At 43.4% G+C, this 24,998-nt stretch overlaps 1 protein-coding gene across 4 annotated transcripts in view; it reads right to left on the bottom strand.

Moving 5' to 3' along the window:
• Positions 1–3,800: 3,800 nt before the first annotated feature.
• The window catches only part of GRIA3 (glutamate ionotropic receptor AMPA type subunit 3), a 272,424-nt gene continuing 251,226 nt past the window's right edge, over positions 3,801–24,998 (bottom strand). For 2 of the 4 annotated variants that reach the window (XM_072627047.1, XM_072627050.1), the window contains 2 exons: positions 14,323–14,437; positions 11,135–11,732 (listed from right to left, as the gene is read on the bottom strand). In XM_072627047.1, the coding sequence (XP_072483148.1) occupies positions 11,487–11,732; positions 14,323–14,437 (361 nt within the window). In that variant the 3' untranslated portion in view covers positions 11,135–11,486. Of the gene's footprint in view, positions 6,036–11,134; positions 11,733–14,322; positions 14,438–24,998 lie in introns of those variants that run through there. The other 2 variants (XM_072627048.1, XM_072627049.1) reach the window with 2 other exon arrangements.

Here is a 24,998-nt window from a genome sequence, read left to right as displayed (position 1 = left end):
TTGTTCAACCTTCCCATTTGACAGATGGTAACACTGAGGCCCAAGGTCACGCAGTTGCCTAGCAGTTGGAGGCCAGGTTCTCTGCCTTAAAACTTACTGCTCTTTCTACTATACCATGATGGCCTGAGAAGTCATGGATCTACCCACCCTACCCCTCATATCCCCTCTCTGGGAGATAAAGGGAATTACTGGGTCTGATAGCCAATAATGAGACTTTTCAAACTTAGCTGGACTGGACTAAGCATTTGGGCCTGGGTGTGAAGCCTTTCTAGCCAAACAAAAATAACCAGAGTTTGCCCTTGGCAGAATCCCATTCTCTTTGGGATCCCAAGGTCATTGCTACATCATTTGAAGACATCAGATGAGGACTCTGATGGAAACTTTTACATGAGGACCTTTTTCATTTCCTCAGCTGCTAAGTGCCTCTTCTCCCAAATGACCATTTATTTACTTTGCTTGTATTTTAGATATAATTCCAAATGGACATGCTGGCTACCCCAAGGGAATGTAAGTTCCTTGAGGGTGGGGACTCTCTCTTTTTTGTCTTGTATCCCCAGTGTCTAGCAAGGTGCTTAGCACACAGTAGGCAATGAATAAATGCTTGCTGATTGATTTCGTTGTATATTAATTATGTGAAGTTTGAATAACCTGATAATATCTTAACCACCAGAATGTTCCATTCCTCACCTGTGCTGGATAACAGAGAACAAGTCGTGTGCCAATGGAGCAGAGGGGTAGCATAGACAGATGAGGCCATGGATAATCCCAAATCTACTTACGTTTAGCTTCAGAACGTATTCTAAATGCCAACCTACATTTACATAAATCCAGATTTGCCAACCAGATCAATCAGATTTGCCAACCAGATCAAGGTAGAAGTTACTCATTTTAAAAGAGATGCTTCCCCTTAGAAAAGGACACAGCATCACATTCCTCTAGTCAATACACTTGTCTTGTGGGTTTAAAATAAGTTTTGATTTCCTCATCTCCACTTCTATACTCCTATGATACTTTGAATTAGTGGGAAGGTGCCTATTACTGATATATAAACCATGACCACTGTCTGAGGACTAGCTAAATGGAGCTCAGGGAAGCTCACCATTAGACAGTTAGCCACCAGGAGATGGACTTTATTCACAGGAGCATCGGTTAAGAAGGGCCCTCAGGGCCCTCCACTTCAACCCCACCATTTTACAGAGGAAGAAACTGAGGCCAAGGGAGGTTAAGGAACTTGCCCAAGGTCACATGTAAGATCCTAGATTTCGAGCTGAAAAGGATCTGAGATCACCTATCCCAACCTCCTCATTTTACAAAGAAGGAAACTGAGGCCCAGTGAAATTAAGTGGCTTGCCCAAGATCACACATAGGATCATAGATTTAGAACTGGATGAGTCATCAGAGGCCATCTAGTCCACAGCAACTCACAAAGACCATCCACTTATGTGGACAGGAGTTGTGAAATGGTTTGGTGACACCCATGAGAGCAGAGATCCTTGAAATATTGGAGTCAGTCCTGATTTCCTTGAAGCTGACAGATACTATTCAGGGACAAAATCTATGGCAAAAGCTTTGTCTTCTTCATTCTGGGACGCTCAGGCTGTTTAGGCAGGCTCTTGCTCTGAAAACAGACCCTTCTTAGGAGGGGAGGGGTCACTGGCCTAGGTTGAAAGCTCCAATTGCTATGTCCGATCCAGAAAGTAGAGAGAACCCATTCCCATTGAGAAGTAGGAGTTGAGAGTGCTACTTTGGAATGCTGACTGATTTCTTACTGCTGTGAGGAAAAGGGCCATTAGCAAACATTCTGTTTCATGGAGATCAGTAATTTCAACGCTTTAACGTTTTACCATGTGAAGGGGAAATGCCTTGCATTGGTGCCCTATTATTACAAGCTCTCTAACACTGAAGTATTATGGGAGCTCACTAAATCTTTTCCTTTTCTTCTTTGAAGATGTCACCATTAACAAAGCTCCACTCCCTGTGAGTGTAGCTGTGACCACAAAGACATAGGGCCAAGAGTTTTGGTCACTTTTGTGAGAGCTGGGACAAAGCTGAGGAGCAGTGTTTGGAGATCCTGCTGCCAGGACTGGCTCTGTATACAAGAGTAGACTTACTCACAGGGGTATTGAAAAGCCTCTCTGAACAACAAAATCTCTCCCATTGATCTATCATAGTGCCCCAAATCAGTCATTCTTTTGGGCCTCAGCATTGTAGACCCTTGTCAGAACAGACATTTGTTATCTGGAGGTGATGACACATCACCTAGCTGGACCTTAGCTTGATAGTTTTCAGGACAGAATTGTTCTAGTTACTGCTACTGTAGCCCAGAGAATTTCTCCTTTGGTGGCTTGCATGGCCACCCTAGTCAAAGGCAAACCTTTGAAAGTTGAAGGATAAAAAGCAGTTGAAGAACTTAATTAACAACAGTTAATTAATTAGAATTTCAGAGCACAGATGTTCATAGCTCAAGCGGAGAACAAACTGCAACGAATGAATATTATGTAATACTTCAAAACCTACTGATCATCTTTCCTTCTCTCTCCCTATTTTCTTCCTTCTTCTTCCTCCCATTCTCATACATCCTTCTCTATTTTGCTCTGTTTCTCTCCCTCTCAGCAACAATCTCTCTCTTCTTCTTTTTTCCTTTGCCAATCTTTCCCTCTTACTCCATTTGTCTTTTTCCTTCTCTCCAACCCCCCAGTTTCTCCCACCGTTTCCCTATTCTTCTCTTTCTACTTCTCCTCTATCCAGCCATTAATAGGAAATGGAAGAATATTTGAGAATATTTGCTATATTTATTCAATATAGTTTTATGCTCATGGGTTTTATATGTCTTGACCTCAAAGGAAATCTAACTACATTAAGCTGCTTTTAGCGTCTGTGTGGCCCTTGATTGATTTTTTTTCCCCTGTGGACCAGCAGTACTTAATAGGATAAAGATTTCCCACCACCACATTAAGCCATTGTAGCACAAATGTTTCTTATCATGTTAAAGATAGCACCCTGAAGGTCTGGGGCGCCAGACAGATGTGACAAAGCAAGAAAGCAGGAGAGTAATTTGAATACTCGAGCTGGAAGGGACCTTAGAAACCATCCAGTCCAATCTGGCTTTAGAGCTTGAGGCATCACTTTGGTATGGAAGATCTGGGTGGGCCATGGAAAGGACAACTAGCACAGGGGCCTCAGGGCCCTGAGCATTGGCCACAGAGAGGGAGAAAGGCTTGGAGAGAGTCACATACCACCCCTGTGTCCCAGACATCATAGTCAACCTGAAGCCTTTGCTTCAGGGAGCTAAGTATCTTACTAAATCTAAACTGGGGAGAGCAGGTTTCCTTTTGCCAGCAACTCATAGGCCATGGTTCAGGCCTGAGGGCCTGTCTTGGCCCAAGTCGGAGCCAGGGGATGGGGAGTTATTGGGTGGTTGACTGAGTAGGTGAGTGGGTGGTTGGGTAAATGAATGGGTGGCTAGGTGGGTAAATGGGTAGCTGGGTAGGTAGATTAGAATTCAGCACTTGTTAAACTGTGGGGCGTGACCTAGGGGTCACGCCCCACAGTTTAAGAAGCAATGAAGGGGTCTCAAATAGAAAAAATTTAAGAAGCCCTGGATTAGATGAGTGAGTGGGTAGGTAGGTGAATGAGTAATTGGGTGGATAGGTGAGTGAGTGGGTAGCTGGGTGAGTGAATGAGTAGTTAAATGACTGTATGACTAGCTGGGTATGATGAACATGAGCATGGGGTATCTAGAAAGCGGAATTATTCCAGGTGACTAACTGGACATCAGAACAGAGAAGCCGAATTTTCTTTACAATTTTATTTACAAAATGTACTAAAACTGTTCGTACAATACCTCATTACATGGAGGCTTGGGAACTTTTGCCCACACATGCAATTTATGCTTTGATAGCCATTAGTTTGCTTGGAAATTTTTTCGTTCACTTGAGTGCAGTTTTAACGACAAAAGGAAAAGAACCTCTAAAGAAATCGAATCCTCAAGTCTCTACTGCGTGAACTCTCATAGCTTAAAGTTAGTAGCAGGAAGCTGAAGCAATCGATACTTTTTAAAATTTTATACATGCAAATTTCAAAAAAATAACAAACTAATTTACTGGCCCTTCACCCTGGTGAAGTTTTCATGCCAAGAAATGGAATAGCTTACATGACTGGCTATTTCTGTCTGTCCAAGGCCGGTTTGTCGCTTTGTGTTATACAATGTTGTCACACACAGCTGTAGCTTCCCACTGCAGGGGATGATATATAGCATTCCAAAGTTGAAAATCACAGTTTCATGAAAAAATGGAAAAAACCCCACAACAGTTTCGTCTTGTTCAATACCATTTTAATACTTGACAGATGAGTTCTTCTCTTTATGAAACAGTTTTGGGAAATGAATTTATAATACACTTTCCTGGGAACGTTTCATCCGACAGGACTTTTTGTCTCCCTTTCCCTTCTGAAGACTGAGTTTAAAATACTCAGGATCTGGGTCTAAGAGTTAACTTTGGGAAAAGACTCAAATATGCCCAGTCTTTCCAGTCTCCTAACTTCCAATTCTCACTCATCATCAATGAGCTAAGACTGCAGAAAGCAGACTGCTACATAGGAAGTAATTGATTAATGCATGGAGACTGTACTTGTTGAGACTTTTTGGTTGAATCCCACAGTACAGATGCATCTATTCACTTATTTACGGATGGAGTGAAGTGGGCCTCTGACAGTGCACCCCAGTGGGGAGACTGATCCATCTTGAGGCTCCCAAGTGAGCGGTGCTGAAGATCTCTGTTTAGCGGTAGGATCAAGAATGCGTCTTTTAAATTTTTTTTTTTAGCCTTCGCCAACTAGAAAAGGACACATGCAGTCTGGGATGGAGTGTCACAGGCAGTCACAGGCAACAGGTGATTGGCCAGGTCTAGCAAGAGTGAAGTGAGCTGGAGAAAGCGCCTAGGCTGAAATGGTAGGCCCTCTGTGAAAAGCTGTCCTATTTCCATTGATGGACACTTGAAAGGCATACTTATCAGAGAAAGCTGAGCTAAAACACAGTGTTGTTTCTGAGAAAAAAGTGATTCTAAACACGACTTAGAGTAGCGTCTCCCTCACCTAAATGCTTGCTAACTCTTCAGTTATGGGGGATTCCAATACGTACAGAAAGCAAGAAAAAGTGATTAGGCTTCTTGGAAAGCCGCTCAAAATCCATTGGAATAAAAGCACCGAGAGGTATGCCTGATAGGAGTGTCCTGTTCCCTTGTCAGCCATGGGAGAGGGAACGGAGAGCGCAGTTAATCCCTTCACCAACTGGGAAATCACAGAAGCCTTCCAATGAATTTGATTGCCGACTGCAGAGAAGTCACGGGTTAGTCTCTTTGTCCAAAGTGTTTGAATTCTCTTTTCTCAGAGGGTTGTATTCATGATCAAAGGATATACACATGTTGGGAACGTTGAAAGGACATAGGGCATATAGAAAATCTCCACTTATAGGGAATACCAAAGACATCTGGGCAGCAACTGATCCTAGAAGTGCCAGTCTGGTTTCTCAAGCGAGAGGAGACATAGATTTGAAATCATTTTAGCTAAGATGGAGCATGGGCTGGGGAAGGGAGTGGTATTCATAGAAATGAACTCAGGGAAATTGGTTTTGTTTTGTCGAAGAACAGGAAGCTCAATTACTTTGTATGTGATATATACTGGGATATCAAAGGATGACTTTTGTGGAACTGCTTGTTTTTACAAGAATTATTTCCTTTTTTCCATATGAGAATCTTGCCTATCCACCTTGTGTGTGTATGTTAGTTTGTGTATCTGTTAGATTTTCAAGCAAAGCAAGAATATTTCAATGATGATTTGCATTGCTGCAAGTCTTAGAGTGTTCCATAAGGCACTGAAGGACAAAAAAAATCAGTTTTTCCTATTGAAAGGTCATTGCACCATCAGCAATATTCGTGTCATGCCTGACACCAAGGAGAGAGAAAAATCTGGCTCAGGATCCTTGAAGCAGCCACTTTTTCCGTGAATCGTCCTGTCACATGCTCCCAGTGGGGAGGGACCTGCAAAGCAAGTGGGAGATTCAGCAGTGCCCCGAGGCTGGGCATCCTCTGGCCAAACCTCAGGGTTCTACAGTTCTCAGACTGGCACCAGCCCATGGAGCTGCTCCCTGGCTGGTGTAGGCCCTCAAGGGCCCTCACATAGCCAGCCAGATCATTTTCTGAAGCTTGATGCCCAAGGTCAGCTAGGCAAGGCCTGAGCTACCCTACAGGGCTTCCTAAAGACCTTAGATACTTGACTGATGACTTAGGTTGTTTGCAGGATAGAAACCATCTGTCACTGGCACTGAGATGCAAAAGTGAAGGACTGATCTCCTTTGGCAATGCCACTTCCCTGTGGAAAGACCTTTAGAGTCTTTCTTACCTTCAAGAATATGTACAAGTTTCCTCTCTGACATTTGAGGTCCATGTTGATCTGTTTCTAAGCTGACTTTCTATCTTCATCTCACACCAGTCTCCTTCATCTATGCTACATTCCAGCCAGACTGGACCCCTCGCTAGCCTTTCACTTCATTCTGTTCTCTCCCACCCCTGTGCATCTGCACAAACCTAGACTGTACTTCTACATTCCCCACCATGTGGAAATTCTTTTCCTTCAAGACCTAACTTAGGTGCTACTTCCTTCCAGACACCTTCCCGACATCTTTCATTAAGAAGTGATTCTCCATGCTTACTCTCCCCCCATCTCGAATATCTGAGGCCTCTCCATTTTATCTTTCCTATGCATTGAAATTGAGAGAAGGCATGACTGAGGTAGAAGATTGAACCACTGCCTTGAAGTTTGAGGTTAGAAGGCCTGGGTCCAACTCCCAGTCTCTGACACATCCCAGCTGTGTGATCATAGGGGGTGGCAGATTACTTACCCCCTTGCTGCCTTAGGCAACTCATTAAGACCAGACAGTACAAAGGAGCTGCCCATCGGTAGAGGGCATTTTCACCTGGGAGTTCTCTACACCAATGAAGTCATAGGCCTGGGCTCCAAACCCCACCAATGTACTTGATCATATTCTAACCCGCAATAGAGACAATTAGGTGTCTGTCTAACCCATGCCACGATACTATAAATCCCTTAAAACTATAGACTTGTGCTCTACATAGATAAAGCATTTAATAAAGGTGAATCAAATGCATTTTCTGTTGAGGACATATGCATTGCAATTATACCCAAGTGTTCTCATTACAGAGCCTGTAGCAAGGAAAAATGTTTCTTGCAGATGAGTTGTGTTTTCCTGTGGTCACTCCTTTTGCTTGAAAGGTTACAGATGGTTTCTCTCCTATCCACAATCTAAGCTTTCAGAGTTTTAAAGTTGAAAAAAAAGCAAAATGTCCAGGGACTTGATATACCATTGCAGGAATGCCTGTTTTGGCGCCATGTTGCCCAGTGGAGATGCAGGTCACATGTGGGTCCCTCCCTCCCCTTTTGTCTAAGAACTGATTTTCACCCCTGTGAGACAGCACGATTATGGCCTGCTTGGATGACATGTCCCCTCCTCATGCTAGGAGTGACTACAGGACTTGGTGGAAGGGGCATTGCAGACATTGCCTCCTCCCATCCCCAAGCCCAAGAGCTCTATTCCAGAGCTCTGAACCAGATGATTTCAGAAACATGAACAAATTGGCTTTCCTCGGCTAAAAGCTCCAAGCACACTACTTCCTGCTGGCCACTGGGTAGACCAGCTGCCAAGCCTCAGAAAAGCCCTCTGTGCCTGCCTCCCCATCTGCCAAACAGGGCTAGCAATCATCCTCCCCTTTTCCCAGGATGCTGCAAGGATAAAGTGAGGTCTCCAAGGGGAAAGGACTTTGGGGAAACACAAATGCAATACAAACTACAGTAACACCTCAGGCACCCAGCAAAGTGGGGAAGGATGGGATGGGTCACTTAGTGTCATGTTTTCAGTTAACCAAAGGTTGACCCATTTAGGTGACGAAGGGGTTACCCTTCATAGGCTGTAGGGACTTGTCTCAGAAATGTTTACAGGCTCATCTTATCCTTGATCATTTTTAACATTCAGCACCTTCAAAGAAGCCTTGTAGGAACACTTAGCTCAGATTGCCTGAAAGAATAAACCTAGAGGGGAAAATGAGATCTTGTCCCCAAAGGTCACTCTTGCTTCCAAAGTCGACAACGGCAGAAAGAAGACTGGCTCTGCAGTCAGGGGACCTGGGTTCAAATCCGACCTCATACTTATTACCCTGTGGGACCCTGGGCAAGTCAGTTAGCCTCCCTGTACCTCAGTTTCCTCCTCTGTAAAACTGGAGGAGGTTGGACTCGATGGCCTCTGTGGTCTCTTCCAGCTTTAGAGCTATGATCTGCGATCTATGCTCTATCACATAATCATTGAGAAATAACCAGTATTTAAAAAATTAGAGTCTGATTAGAAATATAAGAAGCCAGAGGGAGTTCTGAAAAACAATGGGGCCATTAGATAGTACTTGTAATGGAAAGAATGTTGGAATTTTGAATCAGAGAGAACCTGGGTTCAAGTCCTGGCTCTGCCATTCACTAACTGGTGTTGGGCATGTTTCTTGTCCTCCTCTCTGAGCCTCAGTTTTTTCCTATGTCAAATAAGGGGGTTGAACTAGGTGGACTTGGAGGTCCTTTCCAGCTCTAGATCTGTGATCAGACATGTGACCTTGGGCAAATCACTTGGCCTCTCTGGGCCTTGGTTTCCCCATCTGTAAAATGAAGGGGTTGGACTACTAGATGATCTCTGAAGTCCCTTCCAGCTTTAGGTCTAGGATCATATGTGTGACGAATGCACTAGTCATATCACTTCTCTGGGCCTCAATTTCCCAATATGTAAAATGAGGCAGTTAGACTAGTTGGCTTCTGAAGTGCCTTCCAGTTCTAAATCTGAAATCCTTCAACTCCCAAGACTATGTCCAGTCTGCAGGAGAAGGAAGAAACTTCCCAAAGTTCTTAGGAAATGAGAGGCTTTTGTTGACCTAACTGGTGTCCTCCCAACAAACACTTTGCCAAACTCACTGTTGGCATTCACTACTGGTTTCCCAGTCCAGCTCAGATTTGTGCACTGACACAGGCAAAGTTTCTTTCCAGGACTTAGGAGGCTTTCCCCTTGTTCCCACAGGCCTCTGACAGGCAGTCTTAGAGGGCAGCCCTTTGGGCCAATGCTCTGCCCTGGCTTCAGGCCTGCCATAGTTCTGGTTGTCTGGGTGCTAACTGGGGTGTTACTGTATTGCTGTTCGTCCATCAAGACACAATCTTTTCTCATTTACTCAAGCCTCAAGAAGCAGGATTTTGCTTTGGGGGAAGGGGCTCATCCAAGGGCACAAGACTGAAGCCAAAGAAAAGGGCAAAAGGCAAGCTCCGCCTTGGAGCCAAGGCAAGCTCTTCTTCTTCTGGGATACCTGCCACAGGAACTATGTGCTTCTATGCTTCTACTCAGTAACTTTGAGGTCCAATGTTTACTGATTCCAGGGTTTGCTCAGGCCCCTTCCCTGGGCCTGTGTTTTTTCTTGAAGGCCAGTAGACGCTTCAATAAGCTAGGGAGGTCATAGTTCCTGAGCATCCATGACTGGCGGCCATGCTCTCAGGTGTAATGGCAGCTGCCCCAGCAGATCCAAAGGTCCTTGGACACTACCTGCACCCCCAGCCCTCCAATGACAGAATATATCTGGATTGGGAAGGAGGGAAAGAGGAACCTGAGCATGGAGTCTCATGAGCCACAATGGCTTATCACCAAGTAGACCATAAGGGGGATGTGGACAGGGAGGAGCTTGGCAAAGTTTTCCCTCTCCCTCCAGACTTTCCTTTGAAGAACTGGGCATACAGGGCTAGACTTGGCTCTCCATCTAGCTGACTCCCTTATTAGACTTCTGAAAGTCACCAACAGGTGACTTTTTACAGAGGCATGATGATCCAGTAGAAAGAGCATTCCCACTAGAAATCAGGGAACCTGGGTTCCAGCCCTGGCTCCCCCACTTGGTAGCTGTGTGACCTTGGGCAAGTCACTGAGCATTGCCGGCTCTCAGTTTCCTCCTCTATCAAATGGACATGATAGTACTTTTCCTCAGTTGAGGTAACAGTTGTGAAAGCATTTTGGAGTATTAAAAGCTTATTATCTCGATGCAAGATATCACTCATTTTGACTCTTCTAATACCAAATCTGGGATAATTTGAGGGGGGCTGGGCTGAAGTTTGCCTTTGCACTGTTCTGTGAAGAGGAAGAGTTGCTAAGCAAATTAAAAATGTGCACAAAATTGCAAAGGGTTTGTTTAACCTTCTCGGGAGAACAAAATGTTTTTGAGGACATCGACACATTAAGTGTTTGCATGCAAATGGAGGATGCTAATTAAAAATGAGTTCATTCTTTTTTTTTTCCATTCAGTAAAGCAGACCCAGCTGAACCTCTTCTTGAAAATATTGTTAGTAACATTTCATGACTATGTTATGACTAAAGATTGAAAAGTAGCTAATGTCTGCAGCAGAAAAGAAGAAAAAGCAAATTGAGGAATCAAGGTTCTGTTTAAATTCAAATAGTGAAGGATAATCATTTGTTTTAAAAAGCCTTGGACTGATGGAATTGGGCTGACGGAGAGACTGACTGCCCTGAGATTGTGGAAAGGAAGGAGGGTAAGTGGAGGGTCAGGAACCATAGTTTATGGGCACCAGTGGCTTTAGACAACAAAGAACAAAGGATTATCTTTGGACAACAGGAGTATAAGTAGGATTTAGTCTAATGAATGGAGTCACTCAGTGTTCTTTTCTATTGCAGACATCAGTTTGGTTTTTAACTATGGCATAGGTACTGAAAGGTATTAAAAATCGATTTCTGAAAAGATGTCTATAATCAGACGTTTCCCTAATTCAAACTGGCTTTGCAGCTGGTCTGAATCAGGTGAGGCTTTGCTGGAGGTCTCTAGGTCCCAATGGCCTCCGACAGCAGCAGTCTGAATATAGATGGGAGGGTCAGGGGAGGGTCAGGGAGGAGGAGTTTCTTTCATGTCCTCCCAGAAACACTTACCTGAGCATGAATTCTTGGGGGAGGGAAAAAGAGGGAAAATATGACTCAAATGTTGGAAAAAAAATGGTCCCTGGATTCAAACGACTGTTTAAAGACTCATAGACTCCCTTTGGGATCACTTCATTTCTGTTACTTATTTTTATCATCAATTACTGGACTGAGTAATGAGAATGACTTCTCTAGAGACTTTGCTCCATGGCAGGAGAGGAGAAAGGGAAAGGAAAAAGGGAAAAGGGAAAAGGGAATGCAATTCAATCACAAACATGTTACCCAGAAACTCAAGGAAAGCATCATTCATTATGTGTGACAAGAAAGGCACAGTTGCCGAATAGTTTTCAAAGAATCCAACAAACACTCTGAAGACTAGACAGTGCTCGGAAGAACATCACCGAGCTAAAAAAGGAAAGGGCACACAATGCACAGCAACGGAAGGGCAATTAGCTTAGTCGGAGCAGGCCTTGGCCGTACCCTAGATCTTAACACTCTCTGTTCCATACACGTTGTAGCCTTCTCTGTAAGTGGCGTAATTCTGGGTGGTGGCGGCAGGAGCAGGCTTAAAGTTTTGAGTGTTCTTCGTGAGTTTCATGCGTTTGGATTCCGCTCGGGATTTGTAGCAGAACTCTATCAGAGCCACCATCATGGCCAGCCCCAGGCCTCCAACCAGGATATAGAACACGCCGGCCACGTTGCTCAGACTCAGAGCGCTGGTCTTGTCCTAAGAGAAATGGACAATGTGATTAGTTGGTGGGAAAATCACAGGCAGTGGGACATCATCATGCTTTGCAACAGTTCAGGGCCATCCTATGCTATCAAGATAACTAAACACAGGCATAGATGGTATGGCTCAACCCTGGCAACCGGCTCACTTCATGCAATGAGTAGATTATACTTCCACTGACCGTTATGATCCTGGGGTCCTACTGCCTTAAAAAAGATGTTAAAAGCACAATCCCCTGACAACTAACTTTAGAAACCAAAGAGCAGATGGAAGCATAATTCGGCCCTTTGCTAGCCTTGATAAACATCTATTGTCAGAGTTCAGCCATGACATCTCTTTCTTCCTTTCTCTTTCTCTTTCTCCCCCTCTCTCCAAGTAACAATTTTTATTTGGGAACCTAAAGTATTCTTTTGCCTCTCTACCCTGCAGTCCTTTCTCCCTATCCTCCTTGAAGCACTATGTCAATCAGTCCCCAAAGCAATGGGTGAGAGTATTAGAGTTTCCTAAAATTCTGAGCTGGGGACATTCTTTGCCAGGGTCTTTATATCAGCGTTTGCTCCACTTCTTTCTCAGTGGTTGAGAGATCACTCTAGGACTAGCTTTGATTAGGGTGGCAAGCCTCTCTGCTGATGGACTCCATCTGCAGTAGAAGTTAGTCTGTCAACGTCCTCCCAAGAGCTGCAGGGGCCTAGTAGGAGGCCCCTTTAGTCCCTGATTGACTCCACTTAGAAATCAGGGAACATTTCTAGGAGACTGGTGATTTAAAAAAAAAAATACCAGCTCCTTTTAAAACTTGGATTTCAATGAGTGTTAAGGATAATCTTTAAAAACACTGAACTGATCATAAACTTTCTATTTACTAATTTTTAAGAATGAGGAAGACGGTCAGTTACTTTCAGGTCAGACTGCAAATTTGACTAAGCTAAGTCTGCATGAGAAAGCAAAACCTGGATTGCTGAATAATGGAAAGGAAAAAAAATTGCTACCTGGACCCCACCTTCAAGGTAGGACTGACCAAGGGAGGGAGGAGGGGTTTTCATTGAAAAAGTAGCATTTTGTAATCTGTTTAGAAGGAATTGTAACCATTTTGCTACTGGATTCATCAGAATGATTTGCTCATCATCAGATTATTATCCTGGTGGATTAATTTCCCTGTTTTAGCTATAATGCAATGGGGAGCCATCAGGGATGCTGAGCAATGGGAGGAACATAGCCGATCCTTGTGTCTTTAAGGCAATTAAAGTTAAATGAGAACGATTATACATTTGTATGGCCATGTTCACATTTATGTTTCTTAGATGCTAGTCCTATACTTATTTGTCTTGATGCAAAGGCCAATTGAAATTACACTGTATGTGAAGGAGGATGGAGAATATCCCTATAAGCAACCCTGTGACTCACTGCTCATGTAGGAGAAGTGACAGTTCAAGTTGAGAAAGTAATCCAAAATATATGTCACTTACAGCAACGGATCAATTTTAGGTTGACTTCTCCCCGGCCCCCGCCCCCCCCCCCCCCAATCTCCTCATCCCAGTCCCACCATTGGATTTTCACGTGTGTTCCTTGACATGACCTTTATAAGCTGTGGCAACAAGAGTTCTGAATTTATAACTGAGCTCCCAGGTAATTATGCCATTTATAGCCATGAGATATAGAGCTACAGTAGCAAAATGGTTCAGTGCACAGGGGAAATGAATGTTGGCGTTTCATGAAATGAATTAACCAATCCCACAATATTAGTTTAAAGAAAGTAAAAAGGAAAAAAAAAACGGAAACTCAAAGGAAAAAAAAATTTTCTTGGGGGAGCAAAGGGATAGAGGGGTGGGGTGAGGGAGAGGCGGGGAAGAGTGTTTCATGCTTATCAATGTGATGTTAATCCTGACGATGTATACCCTCAACGAGCATGCGGCTAGATTTCAAAAGCGCTCCAAACAGCTTTGGAAGTGAGAAATGGGATAGACTTAGTGGTCTTCGAGAACCACCCAGGTGCTGGACTTGATTCAGCAACAGCTGGAATGAAGCTGATTCATGAATTCTTCCAGAGACCAGTCTGGTTTCCCGATTTGAGGGTGGGGCCAGCACAATATTAGAATGACCAAAAGTACTTACAACTTACAAAGTCTCTGATACTGGAAGAGAAAAAAAAAAAAGCTGTTGTGGTTGGTTCTTTTTTTTTCTTTTTTCTTTTTGGGTGATTTTGGAATTGCTTTTCCTTGAGTCTTTAAAATGTAAAATACATTGGAAACCCCTTAGAATATACTGTGGGCCAAATCATGGGCTTTCTCCAAAAGAATGGGCATAATACCACCAGCCCGGTGTAATATGGTTGGTTCCAAGGGCCTATCCTTGTTCCACTGCTTCAAGAGTAGCATTATAAGGGGGTCCCATTGTATCGAGGTAGGGTTACATGTGTTTATGCACATGTGTGCATGCATGTGTGTACGTGTGCATGTATGTGCGTGCGTGTGTGCATGTATGTGTGTGTGTGTGCGGGTGTTGTTTTGGGAAAGCCATTTCAGGGGAATCAAATAAACAGTGGGTCAAACTGCGATTGCTAATCAGTACAAAAAGACCGCCAGCGACTGACCTTACTCCCGGAGTCCTTGGCTCCGCACTCCCCCTTATCGTACCACCATTTGTTTTTCAGCTTGTCTAAGATGCCTTGTTCACTGAGTTTCAATACTGCAAGGTTTACAGGCGTTCTTCACGTGGGAAATAACATAAATAACATTATATTATGTTATTTTATGTTATTCAAGCTTCAAACTACTTTAAAACTATAGAAAGCGATAAAGCAGGGAGCCCTGGCCACAGTCATTTTAGACACTGCAGGCAACCTGAGCATTTTTACCTTATCAAACTTTACACTAGAGCATCTCTATATTTACCAGGGCCTGCCCATATCGCTTTGAGTAATCGGCACACACTGTTAAATAATGAGGGTAGAAAAACAAGGCAGTCGCTTGTTGGGGCGGGCTCTCTCTCCCCGTGGATGCAATTGTCTGACTGCCACTTACTGCGAGTTGGATTTGATCTAACTGGGCATCTTGTTGGACTTCCAGACAGAATGCATCTGGGGGCAAGGAAAGCAGCTGGGGAGAAGAACGAGAAGGGAGTTCACATTATAGAAAGAAAAGCCGAATGCAACAGATTATGCAACCCCGTCGTTGTTGTTATCCTTGTTCTTGTCGTCACTCTCCTCCTCCTCAGCCACGTGAAGATGGTGACTGAGAAAGTTCATGGAAACATTCACTGGAGAGGCCTGAAAAGGCCATTGAGTCTTTGCTAATACCACAAATATCTCTCAACCCAAGGCATTCCTAAGAGTTCACACCTCTATTGGTATCCTCCTTTCAGGGCTCACTGTGGAGTGGAGGTGACCCTGGGCTTTCAAGGGCACTGCCAGAGGAGGTCCTACCAAGCTGTAAAGGCTTCTGTTCCATGCTGAGCCCTGGACTGTGTGTCTGGCAGCTGAGGATCTCCCTGGTTAAGTGTGTAGAGGCTCACCACCAGAAATGGGGTGGGGGAGAATAGGGCATCAAAAGCATTTTTTTTCATAGAAACTCATGAAACTTGTCTGCTAAGGCCAGGAGGGGTTGGTCTTTCTGTGGGTGGTGGGAGGATTCAAGATCCAGGTTTCTTGAAGCATCAAGGTAAATGTTGTACATGTGGCAACATTTTAGATATGCATCTTATCCCACATGTAAGGTGAAAAGAGGGAATGGGGGGCTAGAGATGGAGAGGCTACATTCTGGGTACTAACTAACTAACTGCTACGGCGATATGGCTGTAGCTGAGGTGCCTCGAAAGACACAGCTCACCCTTGGCCGTTGAGATTCAAAGGCAAGTGGTACCATGGTACCAAGTGGTGCCAAGGACACTGCTGATTCCTTAGCAGTGTGGAGGAGCTAGGTGGCCTCTGCATGTGTCTCTGGTAGTGGGGGCCTCTGTCTGCAAAGAGACTGGGAAAACTCCTCGAAAATCAATTTTCCAGGCCCACGTCCCCTCCCAATGGGCAAGAAGGTCATTTGCTGCCCCCATTACATCAGCTGCTTGGTAAGCCTGTCCTTGACATTACCTCTGGGATTTTTTTCTCATCTGACAATGACTATAATGATTCTGGCCCCCTGTCTTCTCTCTAGGGAAGTTGAACATTCAATGAAATATCTCTAGTTGCTTTGTGTAAAAGGGCATCAGTCAAAATAAGAAAACCAGTAGGAATTAAACAACTATTACATAGTCTGAATCATGAAAAAAGAGCATCAGCTGATGGTATCCTGACCAGTCTGGTACCATGACTAACTGGCCCACTTACTCTATATGGGAGACGATGAGGGTCACCATGGACATATCCCACAATGCTCCTTCCATCTCACAAATAAGTCTGACCAATCAGCTTTTTCTGATCAATGCCAATCCTGCCACAGGCACAGGGAGCAGGCCTCTGGAGCTACCCTACTCACTGAGCCTCCCTGCCTCTTCCCCAGTGTTACCATCATAAGAGGGAGCAACTTTGTCTCTTCTAGTACCACTTTTGGATGTGTAATGTGACTTCTTAATGGAAGCCCCTTAAGACAGTGGCAGGTTGGTAACAGGCTATGGTTGGATACTGGAGCCTGCATTTCATTATACAACTGGGAAAGTCTGTGGCGAGACTTCTCTTAAAGGCCCGGTGGCCAGGATCTTTTAAATTGAGAAAGGGGGGCAAATTGATGGGGGTACTATATGTGATAGACAAAGCATCATGAAATTCTCCAAGGAAGCTTGAACTTCCATTATGATATTATCTGGGGCTACAAACTAAAAGAATCAGGAAAACCCTTAAAACTGGGTCAGGTAACCTCTGATACTGGTGTCTTTTGGGGCCCCCTGAGTCACTGTTGTCTGACCCATCTTCACCACTCCCAGACACGTGCATTTCTGTCTACCCCTCTTTATACAGTTAGCCCTTCTATGTCATGACTTTCCCATCATGGTTTTGATATATAGTGGATTGGCATTAGAAATTAAATGGGAATTTTGGGAGAGTTTTGAGGAAGCCGCAGACAACACGTAGAGGCCAGCAGATGACACAGAGAAGGTTTAGAAACTCAGAAATGCATAAAATATATGTATAGTATTATATAATATCAATATATTTTATCATTTAATACCACAGTAATTCAGACTTCTTCTCTGGTACAAAGGGAGGGCCAAAAACTTTTATTCAGATTTTCCAGATGGTGGGGGGCTCAGTGTACTTAACCCCCCGTGATGTGGAAGGGATAATGGAATTGTTCTCTTTTTCCTACTTTGCCTTTCTCTTCCTTTTCTCTTTTCCCCATTTATTTTCCCTGTCTATGTTTTGGGTCAGGTCAACACAACCTAGAAGGCCTATCTATTACCCCTTCTGGGCTTCATTTCTGTACCTCTCTCCAATCTCTTGATATTTCCTCTCCCTCTGTGCCAAGGTATCCTGGACCATCATGGCCTTACTTTGGTTGGCTCAGGTTTCCTAACAGTGATTATCACTCCACCAGGTTCCTTTTGCTTCAAAATTATCCCTCATCGCCCCTCTTTGCCAATAAAAACTTCTACTCTCTCAGTTTGAGTGGTCTCAGCTAAGTGTTAGCAAGGAAGTTCTCCATCTGCTTAACACTATTTCCACAAAGTGGTGAATAACTACTTGACAGGGAGTAGTAGCCCTCAAAAGAAGTGCCTGTTAATTCAAAGGCTCATAGGATCCTATAGCTAGAGGTGGTAAGGACCTTAGAGGTCATCAAGTCCAAGCACCTCATTTTACAGATGAGGAAACTGAGACCTAGGGTGGTAAAAAAGTGACTTGTCCAGGGTCACACAGTTAGAGTTAAACTTAAGTCTTTCTAACTCCTGCCTTGCTGGAATGTGTGGATATTCTTCCTGGTGGCCCTTGGCTCACTCGGTTCCCCTCTTCTCTAACTGGATAGTTACCAGCCTTTGCCTGGGGCCCATTCAGTGACTCCCACAATGGACTCTGGGAAATTGCCAAAATACTGCCTGAAAGTACTGAGACCCACAACCGACATACAGTGGGTCCTTACATTGCCATTGCTGAGAAGCACCATAGACCACTGGAAATTATAGCCATTGAATGGGAAAAATATGGCAGATCAAGTCCAATCTATTTCATCACAATGGAAAGTATAAATAAATACATTTCAGGAGGCCAGGATGGCTGCCCAGAAAACAAACAGAACCTGCTTTCAAAGTCAAATCTCCCACTATTGTGAGCCTCATTGGGGACAGGGGCAAAGGCCAGGGGAGTCTCACGGAGTTCTCAGCATGCCACTAACCCTGTTTGCTCCAGATTGGATGATCCCCACTATAAAGTCACATGAAGGCTTTCCCTTTGCCCAAGCCAAAGCCAACTGTTTGAAATTGAGAATGAGAGACCTAGGGTTGGAAGGGACCTCAGACTCCATCTTGGCTAACCCCTCCATTTTCCATATTGGAAAACTGAGGCCCAAGGAAGGGTGAAGTGACTTGTCCAAGGTCATACATAGGATCTTAGACCTAGAGCTGGAAGGGCCCTCAGAGATCAGCTAGACCAAACTCTTTATTCTACAGATTGGGAAGGTATGAGCCAAGGAGATGAGGTGACTTGAGTAGAATCACACACAGGACCAGAGCTCTAGAGTTGGCAGACCCTTTAGAGGTCATTCAGTCCAACCTCCTTATTTTACAGGTAGAGACTGAGGCCTAGGGAGGTGAAGATCATGCCTATACATGACAATTGTAGAGTTGGAAGGTACTTCAGGGGCCAGTTAGTCAAATTCCCTAATTTTACAGGTGAGGAAACTAAGGCCCAAAACAGAAGTTATTTGACCAAAGAGGTCAGACGTGAATCCAGGTGCTCTTCTTCTAGAACTTTGCCCTTCACACCTTTGCCCAATAACTCTACAGAGGGAGCTCCAAGAGGGCAGGGACTAGGCCTGTCCTAAATCTTGTCCCCAATTGGTGCTGATACGGGAACTCCATACCTTTCCAATTTTGACCCTCTTGTTAGCATTCATTATACAGGCTCACTTGTCAGCCCAGGGACAGCTGGTGAAGGGACTGAGGCAACAGGAAGATTAAACAACTTTCTTCTGCCCACACAGAAAATTATTGGGTAAGACCTAAGAGGCAGTGAGGCTTCATGTACTTCCAAATAATGAGAACTCTTACTTTTCTACTACTCTAAGGTTTTCCAAATACACTCCTCGCAATTAACTTATGATGTAGGCAGTTTAAAGATAATTAATTCACCCCATTGCAGAAAGGGAGAAGTAGAGGCTCAGAGAGAGGAAGGAACTTGCCCAAGTGCGCAAAGTTCACAAAAATTCCGAGTCAGGATTTGAACCCAGGTCTCATGATTCCAAATCCACAGTAGCACCACCAAATCCTATGTTCTGAGCTCTCCAGAAAAACACATTTTTCAAAAGTCAGGAATGTTCCTATAATGCCTTTTCTTTGGCATTATCCCTGACCTAGGAGCAGCTAGGTGGTGCAGTGGATAGAACACCAGTGCAGGAGTCAGGAGGACCTGAGTTCAAATCTCACCTCAGACACTTGACACTCACTAACTGTGTGACCTTGGGCAAGTCATTTAACCCCAATTGCCTCATCCTGGGTCATCTCCAGTCATCTTGATGAATATCTGGTCACTGGATTCAGATGGCTCTGGAGGAGAAGTGAGGCTGGTGACCTGCACAGCCCTCCCTCACTCAAAACAAAGTCAAGTACAAGTCATGTCATTACTTCTCTGATGGCATGGTCTTCTTCGGCAACAAAGGACAAACACACACCCCTGGCCTAACAAACTCAGCCTAGCAAGGGCACATCTCCCAGCTGAGATCTCTTGTTGCCATTCCCTGGGAAAACTCCAGAGGGATATGACACCAGCCCTTGGAAGGGGCATTCAGAGATTTAGAGTGGTACTGGAAGAAGCTGTCCAGATTCTTTGCAAGGAAATGATTTGGGCAGTCATTCGCTCAACAAAGTTTACTACAAAATTCTTGCTTAGTAGAGATTTCCTAGAGAAAGATATCGAGTAAGGACGGGGCCAGTAGAATAGATTACACACATGTAGGATGACTTTTGGCTCCCAAACACCTTCTCTGCTAACCTGCCACCATGTTTATATTTCTGCCATTAGAGTTTCATTCCTTGGATCGTTTCCTGTTAAAAAGCGCATGTCCCCAAGAGGATTTGAGGAAACTAATACATAAGGGTCTAAAAAGTTATGCAATGTTCTCTTACATTCAGAATTGATTTTTAGAGTCATCAGAGAGAGTCGAGAACCCTTAAACAGAGAACTACATTGTGAAGAAATCTGTGAAGGGGGAGGTGTTTGTTAAGTGTAGATGGACTGGGCAGAAGGGAGGGCAAGGAGGAGAGACAGTGGGGAAACACAAAACATATCCTAAGGGCATATTGAATTTTCTCTGATTGCTTGTCAGAGTTATTAGCTGGCATGAGGTATCTGGTAACCATGTTAGCTTAGCTTTCTTTTCATTTGATCCATTTGGGGAATAAGAATGGAGAGGAGTCTTTGCTCTGGCAGCTTGACTGGTAAGACCAGCCACAACCCAAAGATGGATGAAGCCCTAAGTGAAAGAGTTAGGGTGACTTAGGGCTTTATCATGGCACACAGGTGACTCTGGGAGTCTTGCCAGTACAACATGAGCTCTGGCAGCTAGAAAAGCACAGTCCTGGTGACAGACCATATGTCTGTGGTCTGAGGTTCAGCCATGAAAACTTGGAGAGCCTCGTTACCAGTTTGGCCACAGGAAGCTGATTTCATTTTGCTTTTTGCCACGACTCTCAAAGATCATCTTTTAAGTCATAGTGGAGTTGTAATCTGTAACAGTGGAGGAAATACTGACACTGGGGAAATAAGAAATGCTTGAAGTTTTGAAGACTAAAGTGACCAGAATCTTGTCACACTTTGATTCTTGTTTCTCTAATAGTCAAACCATGCTTTTGGTGGCAAGGCACAGGCTGAGGTCCAGTGCTGTTTTTTAATGTCTAGAAGCTTGAAAGTGAGTTCAAATTAGGCTGGAAGGTCACAAGGTTAAACCAAGTAGTGATTAAACTCAGCAAAAGTTAGCCAATAAGAAACCTATTTGCTTCTAGATGGAGATTTTTATTATGTTTTGCTCCCTGTGTAATTTCTTTTCTTTCTTCATTAATAAACTGCTTCTTTTTTTCTTCTTCCTTCCTTCTTCTTCCTCTTTCTCCTCCTTCTCCTTTTTCCTCCTCCTCCTCTTTCTTCTTCCTTCTTTTTCCTCCTCTTCCTTCTCCTTTCTTCTCCTGCTCCTCTCTCCTCCTCTTCCTCCTTCTCCTTCCCAGAAAATAAGGGGACTGGGTAGATTGCATAGTTTAATTTCTTACATTATTCAGTCATCTGCACTTGGGGCTAAAGGAATTGTAAGAACTGTGCTCTGTTTATTCAGGGCACTACTACTACTTGATAACAATTGCAGGCAGAGTCCCTAGGAGCAACCATGCAGGCTTTAAGGCATATCTTAAGGATTCAACATGATTTTAGTAATGGAAATTTTGCATGGCAGAGAGGAGCAGGAAATGGGCAATTATGATATCAGAGAAATCGAGATTCCTAAGAGGTAGCCAAGATATTTCCCCCTTGCAAAATTATACTTTCTTTTGGAAAAATAAATAAAAAATATTTAGAACAAAAAAGTCCCCTAAATTTGTTTTTGAGAAAGTCAAAAGTAATTCACAGTAACAAGATACCTGTGACACAACAAAAATAAGTTTTACAAGTTTTATTTTGAAGATAACCTGAGTTGTGAATAGCTTCGAGCCATGTCAAATTCTTTGCTATAACAAAAAATGCCAAGAGAGTAATTTAACAATGTTGGGCTGTCTTGCAAGAGAAAGAAAAAGAGAAATGTGGGCCATGGTAATTCATCAGTAAAAAAGATTCTGCCAAAGAATCCAGTGATCCTGGAAGATGCCTGGAGATGCAGTGTCTCCGGAGGACCTTGAACTATGGAAAATGGAGCTGAAGCTGACAAAGTCGGTATGGAGAGTGACAGATTTAAGGACATAAAGGGGGCAAGTGGGAGAAGAGAATATGAGGAAACAATGATACAGCCAGTGTCTGCCAAAACCACTTGGAAAGATTTCAACATTATTTACCGGAAGACAATATCTCCAGCTCCTGTTGGTTACCTTCTATAAAGTAACTCAGACATAGGACATCAAGGAAAGTGATTATCCTTAGTGTCATCAGAATCATGTTGACCAAGGGGTATCCAGTGTGTGGGTATATGTGTGTGTGTGATGTTTCTAACAGTATTTTTAAAGATGCCATGTTTGAAAGGTTTAGTTTGAAGTCTGAATATTTTTGAGAGAATGTTATTACCTTAGAGCTTTAACACAAACAATCTATGGCTTGACTTGCAATAAGGTTGGAAGGGAGGCTGTACTTAGAGTCTGAACAGCTGGGTCCAAGTTCAGGGTCTGCCACTAACTTGTTGTGTGACTTTGGGCAGGTTACCTTTGTGTCTCTGAGGCTCTGTTTTCTCATCTATAAAAGAGAAGCAATAATCTGTGTTCTGCCTGCCTCACTGGTTTGTGGGGGTCAAATGAGATAATGGATATGAAAGCATTTGCAAATGGTAAAATGGTATATGAGTGTAAGCTAAGTTTAGAGGGGGATTGTGGAGGGAGGAAGGAGGGAAGTGATCGAGCTTACATTCTACTGTGGGATACAATATATAAGGTGTTTTGAGGCCTTGGGTCCTAATAACTGGGAGTGGTATGGAGAAGCCTTTCCAGAGAAGTTGAGCCCTGAAGCAAGAAAAATGAATGGATGAAGCATTTATTAAGTGTTTACTATGTGCAAAAGCCCTAGAAGAGCTTTTAAATTAAGCACCAGAGGTGCGAGTAGAGAAATAAGAAGGTTCCTGCTGCTAAGGAGCTCAAGGTCTAATGAGGAGGAGATAGTACAGAATCAATAATGATACAACTAATGAATAATATACACAGGGTGTCCCAGAAGTCTTAGTGCAGTTTGAAGCTCCCAATCGATGTTAATAAAATGCTAATGGCTCTCAGTGGAACAAGAGAAATTTGGAAGAAGGGTGGTGTTCCTTGACTCAGCCTGCTTTTGTTTTGTTTCTACTCTTTATTGTTTCCCTGATGGGAAAAGAACATCCATCAATCTGAGAAGTTACAAAGACAACTTGGACAAGATGTTGAGCTTGAGATGACTGTAAAATAATGGCTCATGTTTCCCTTAATGTCCAACTACAGAGATTAATTCAATTATATTATTAAGTTTAATTCAGTTCAATTCAACAAAAAGCAAGATACAAACACAGCTGTATGGAGGAGGATGGTGGAAGAATATTAGTGATATCACCTCATAAAACAGCAAAGAGAAGCAGAAGCAAAAGTAAAGCTAAGGCAAGTTTGACATGAGGCTCAACCAAGTCACTGCATCCCACCAGTACTCAGAGATGATGCTGGTAGGAGGACAAGCAGCAAGGTTTGTTAGTGTTAATGTAACTTATTTTATGATTGATGAAAGTGGAAGCACCACAGATTTCTATCATCTGAGTCTTGGAGGGAGAAATGACACTTCATAATGGCTCTTGGGAAGAATGATTGGGTCTGATCAATGCACACTGAGGAAATCTGGGCTGGAGGCTAAACAACCTTCAAAACATCAAAGGATCATTTTACAAACTATCTTGGGGCAGAGAAGATATAAAAAAAATGACAGATGATGAAAACATTGAAAACAAGGAGATAGATAGGATGTCAATAACTACCAGCCCCTACTTCTTCATCTTTAGAAAAATCTATGAGAACGATTTACACAATGACTTCATATTCAGGTTATCCTTGATGGAAAGATAAGAAGGGGAGAAGAATACTTTTCCAAATTATTCTCTACAGCAAATCAGATCTTCACTCATTCACCTGACTGAAAGGTAAGGAAAAAACAAGAATCTATTATATTTATTTCATATTGATTTCCAAAAAGAGACTTGATGGATCAAAACACAGCCTACAAAGTTCCCCTTCATGCATGTGTTAAGATGATACAAAGAATCTCTTATGTATAGGTTAAAACCATAGAAGATTCCTTGATAAATTCAATCCTAGAGTAAGTTCAACAACTCTCTCGTTATTACTACCAAGTGAGGCATAAAACAGGGAGATGTACACTCATCAAAGGTGTCTGCCACGGTGACAGTGGCCCAAATGGAAGAGATATTTCCTCTTAGACATGACATCTTCTAGCATTGGTTCCCAAAGTTGGTGATACAGCCCCTTGGGGAGCACTGGAACAATGGCGGGTAGTAGTCTTGGAGGATGCAAGTTAAAAAAAAACATTAAAAGGTTAAAAGAGTAGATTTTGGGGGTGCTGAGTAATTTTTTTTGAAAAGGGCGTGGTAGGTCAAATAAGTTGGAAATCTCTGTATTATCTAGAGGCTCTTGTTCAGGGGTTGCATCAAACCCCTAAACATTACAAGGCTCCCTCATTGAGATCCATGATTACTCTGAAGAGATCAGCCTACCAATCTACACAGGAGAAACTAAATGGATGAAAAACATCTATTGTACAGACTAAGGCTAGTTCATTGAATGTTGAAAAATTAGCCCTAGCTTTTCTGGTGGCTTGTGCTGGCCCTGCTCTCATTTGACTCTTCTGGGCTCAGCTGGGTTCTTAAAATTTTAGGAATCACAGACCAGTCTGTAACAAGGGGAGCCCATGGCATTTGTAAATGAGCTTGGGTGGGCTCTTAGCCTAGGGGGAATCCTTCTTTAATTCTATCCTTCCCCTAAACTGATTTTTATGTTATAAAAAGTAGATCCCATACCTTCTGGCACAATCTAGGCTGGAGACAAGACCTTTGCAGGACATCTGGGCCTCATTCAATCTAAGGTTCTTTGCTCGAGGGTTGGATGGGATCTCAAAGGCTATCTAATCCAACTCCTTCATTTTCCAGAGGGGGAGAATGAGGCCCACAGAGGTAAAATGACTTGCCCAAGGTCAGCAATCTAGAGTTGGAAGGGACCTCAGAGGTCATCTGGTCTACTCCTCCCCCCTCATTTTACAGAGGAAGAAATTGAGGCCCTGGGACGTGAAGTCACTTGGCTAAGTTCACATAGTTAATAAGTGGCAGAGGTGAGATTTGGTCCTCTGCCTCCAGATCCATTACTCTCTAAAAAAAATTTTTATCGGTGTTTTCTGTGTCTTGCATTACCATGGTATTCTAGGTA

The sequence above is a fragment of the Notamacropus eugenii genome, chromosome X (assembly GCF_028372415.1).
Source record: "Notamacropus eugenii isolate mMacEug1 chromosome X, mMacEug1.pri_v2, whole genome shotgun sequence".
NCBI classification, from domain to species: Eukaryota; Metazoa; Chordata; class Mammalia; order Diprotodontia; family Macropodidae; genus Notamacropus; species Notamacropus eugenii.
This window is presented reverse-complemented; position numbering and strand designations above follow the sequence as displayed.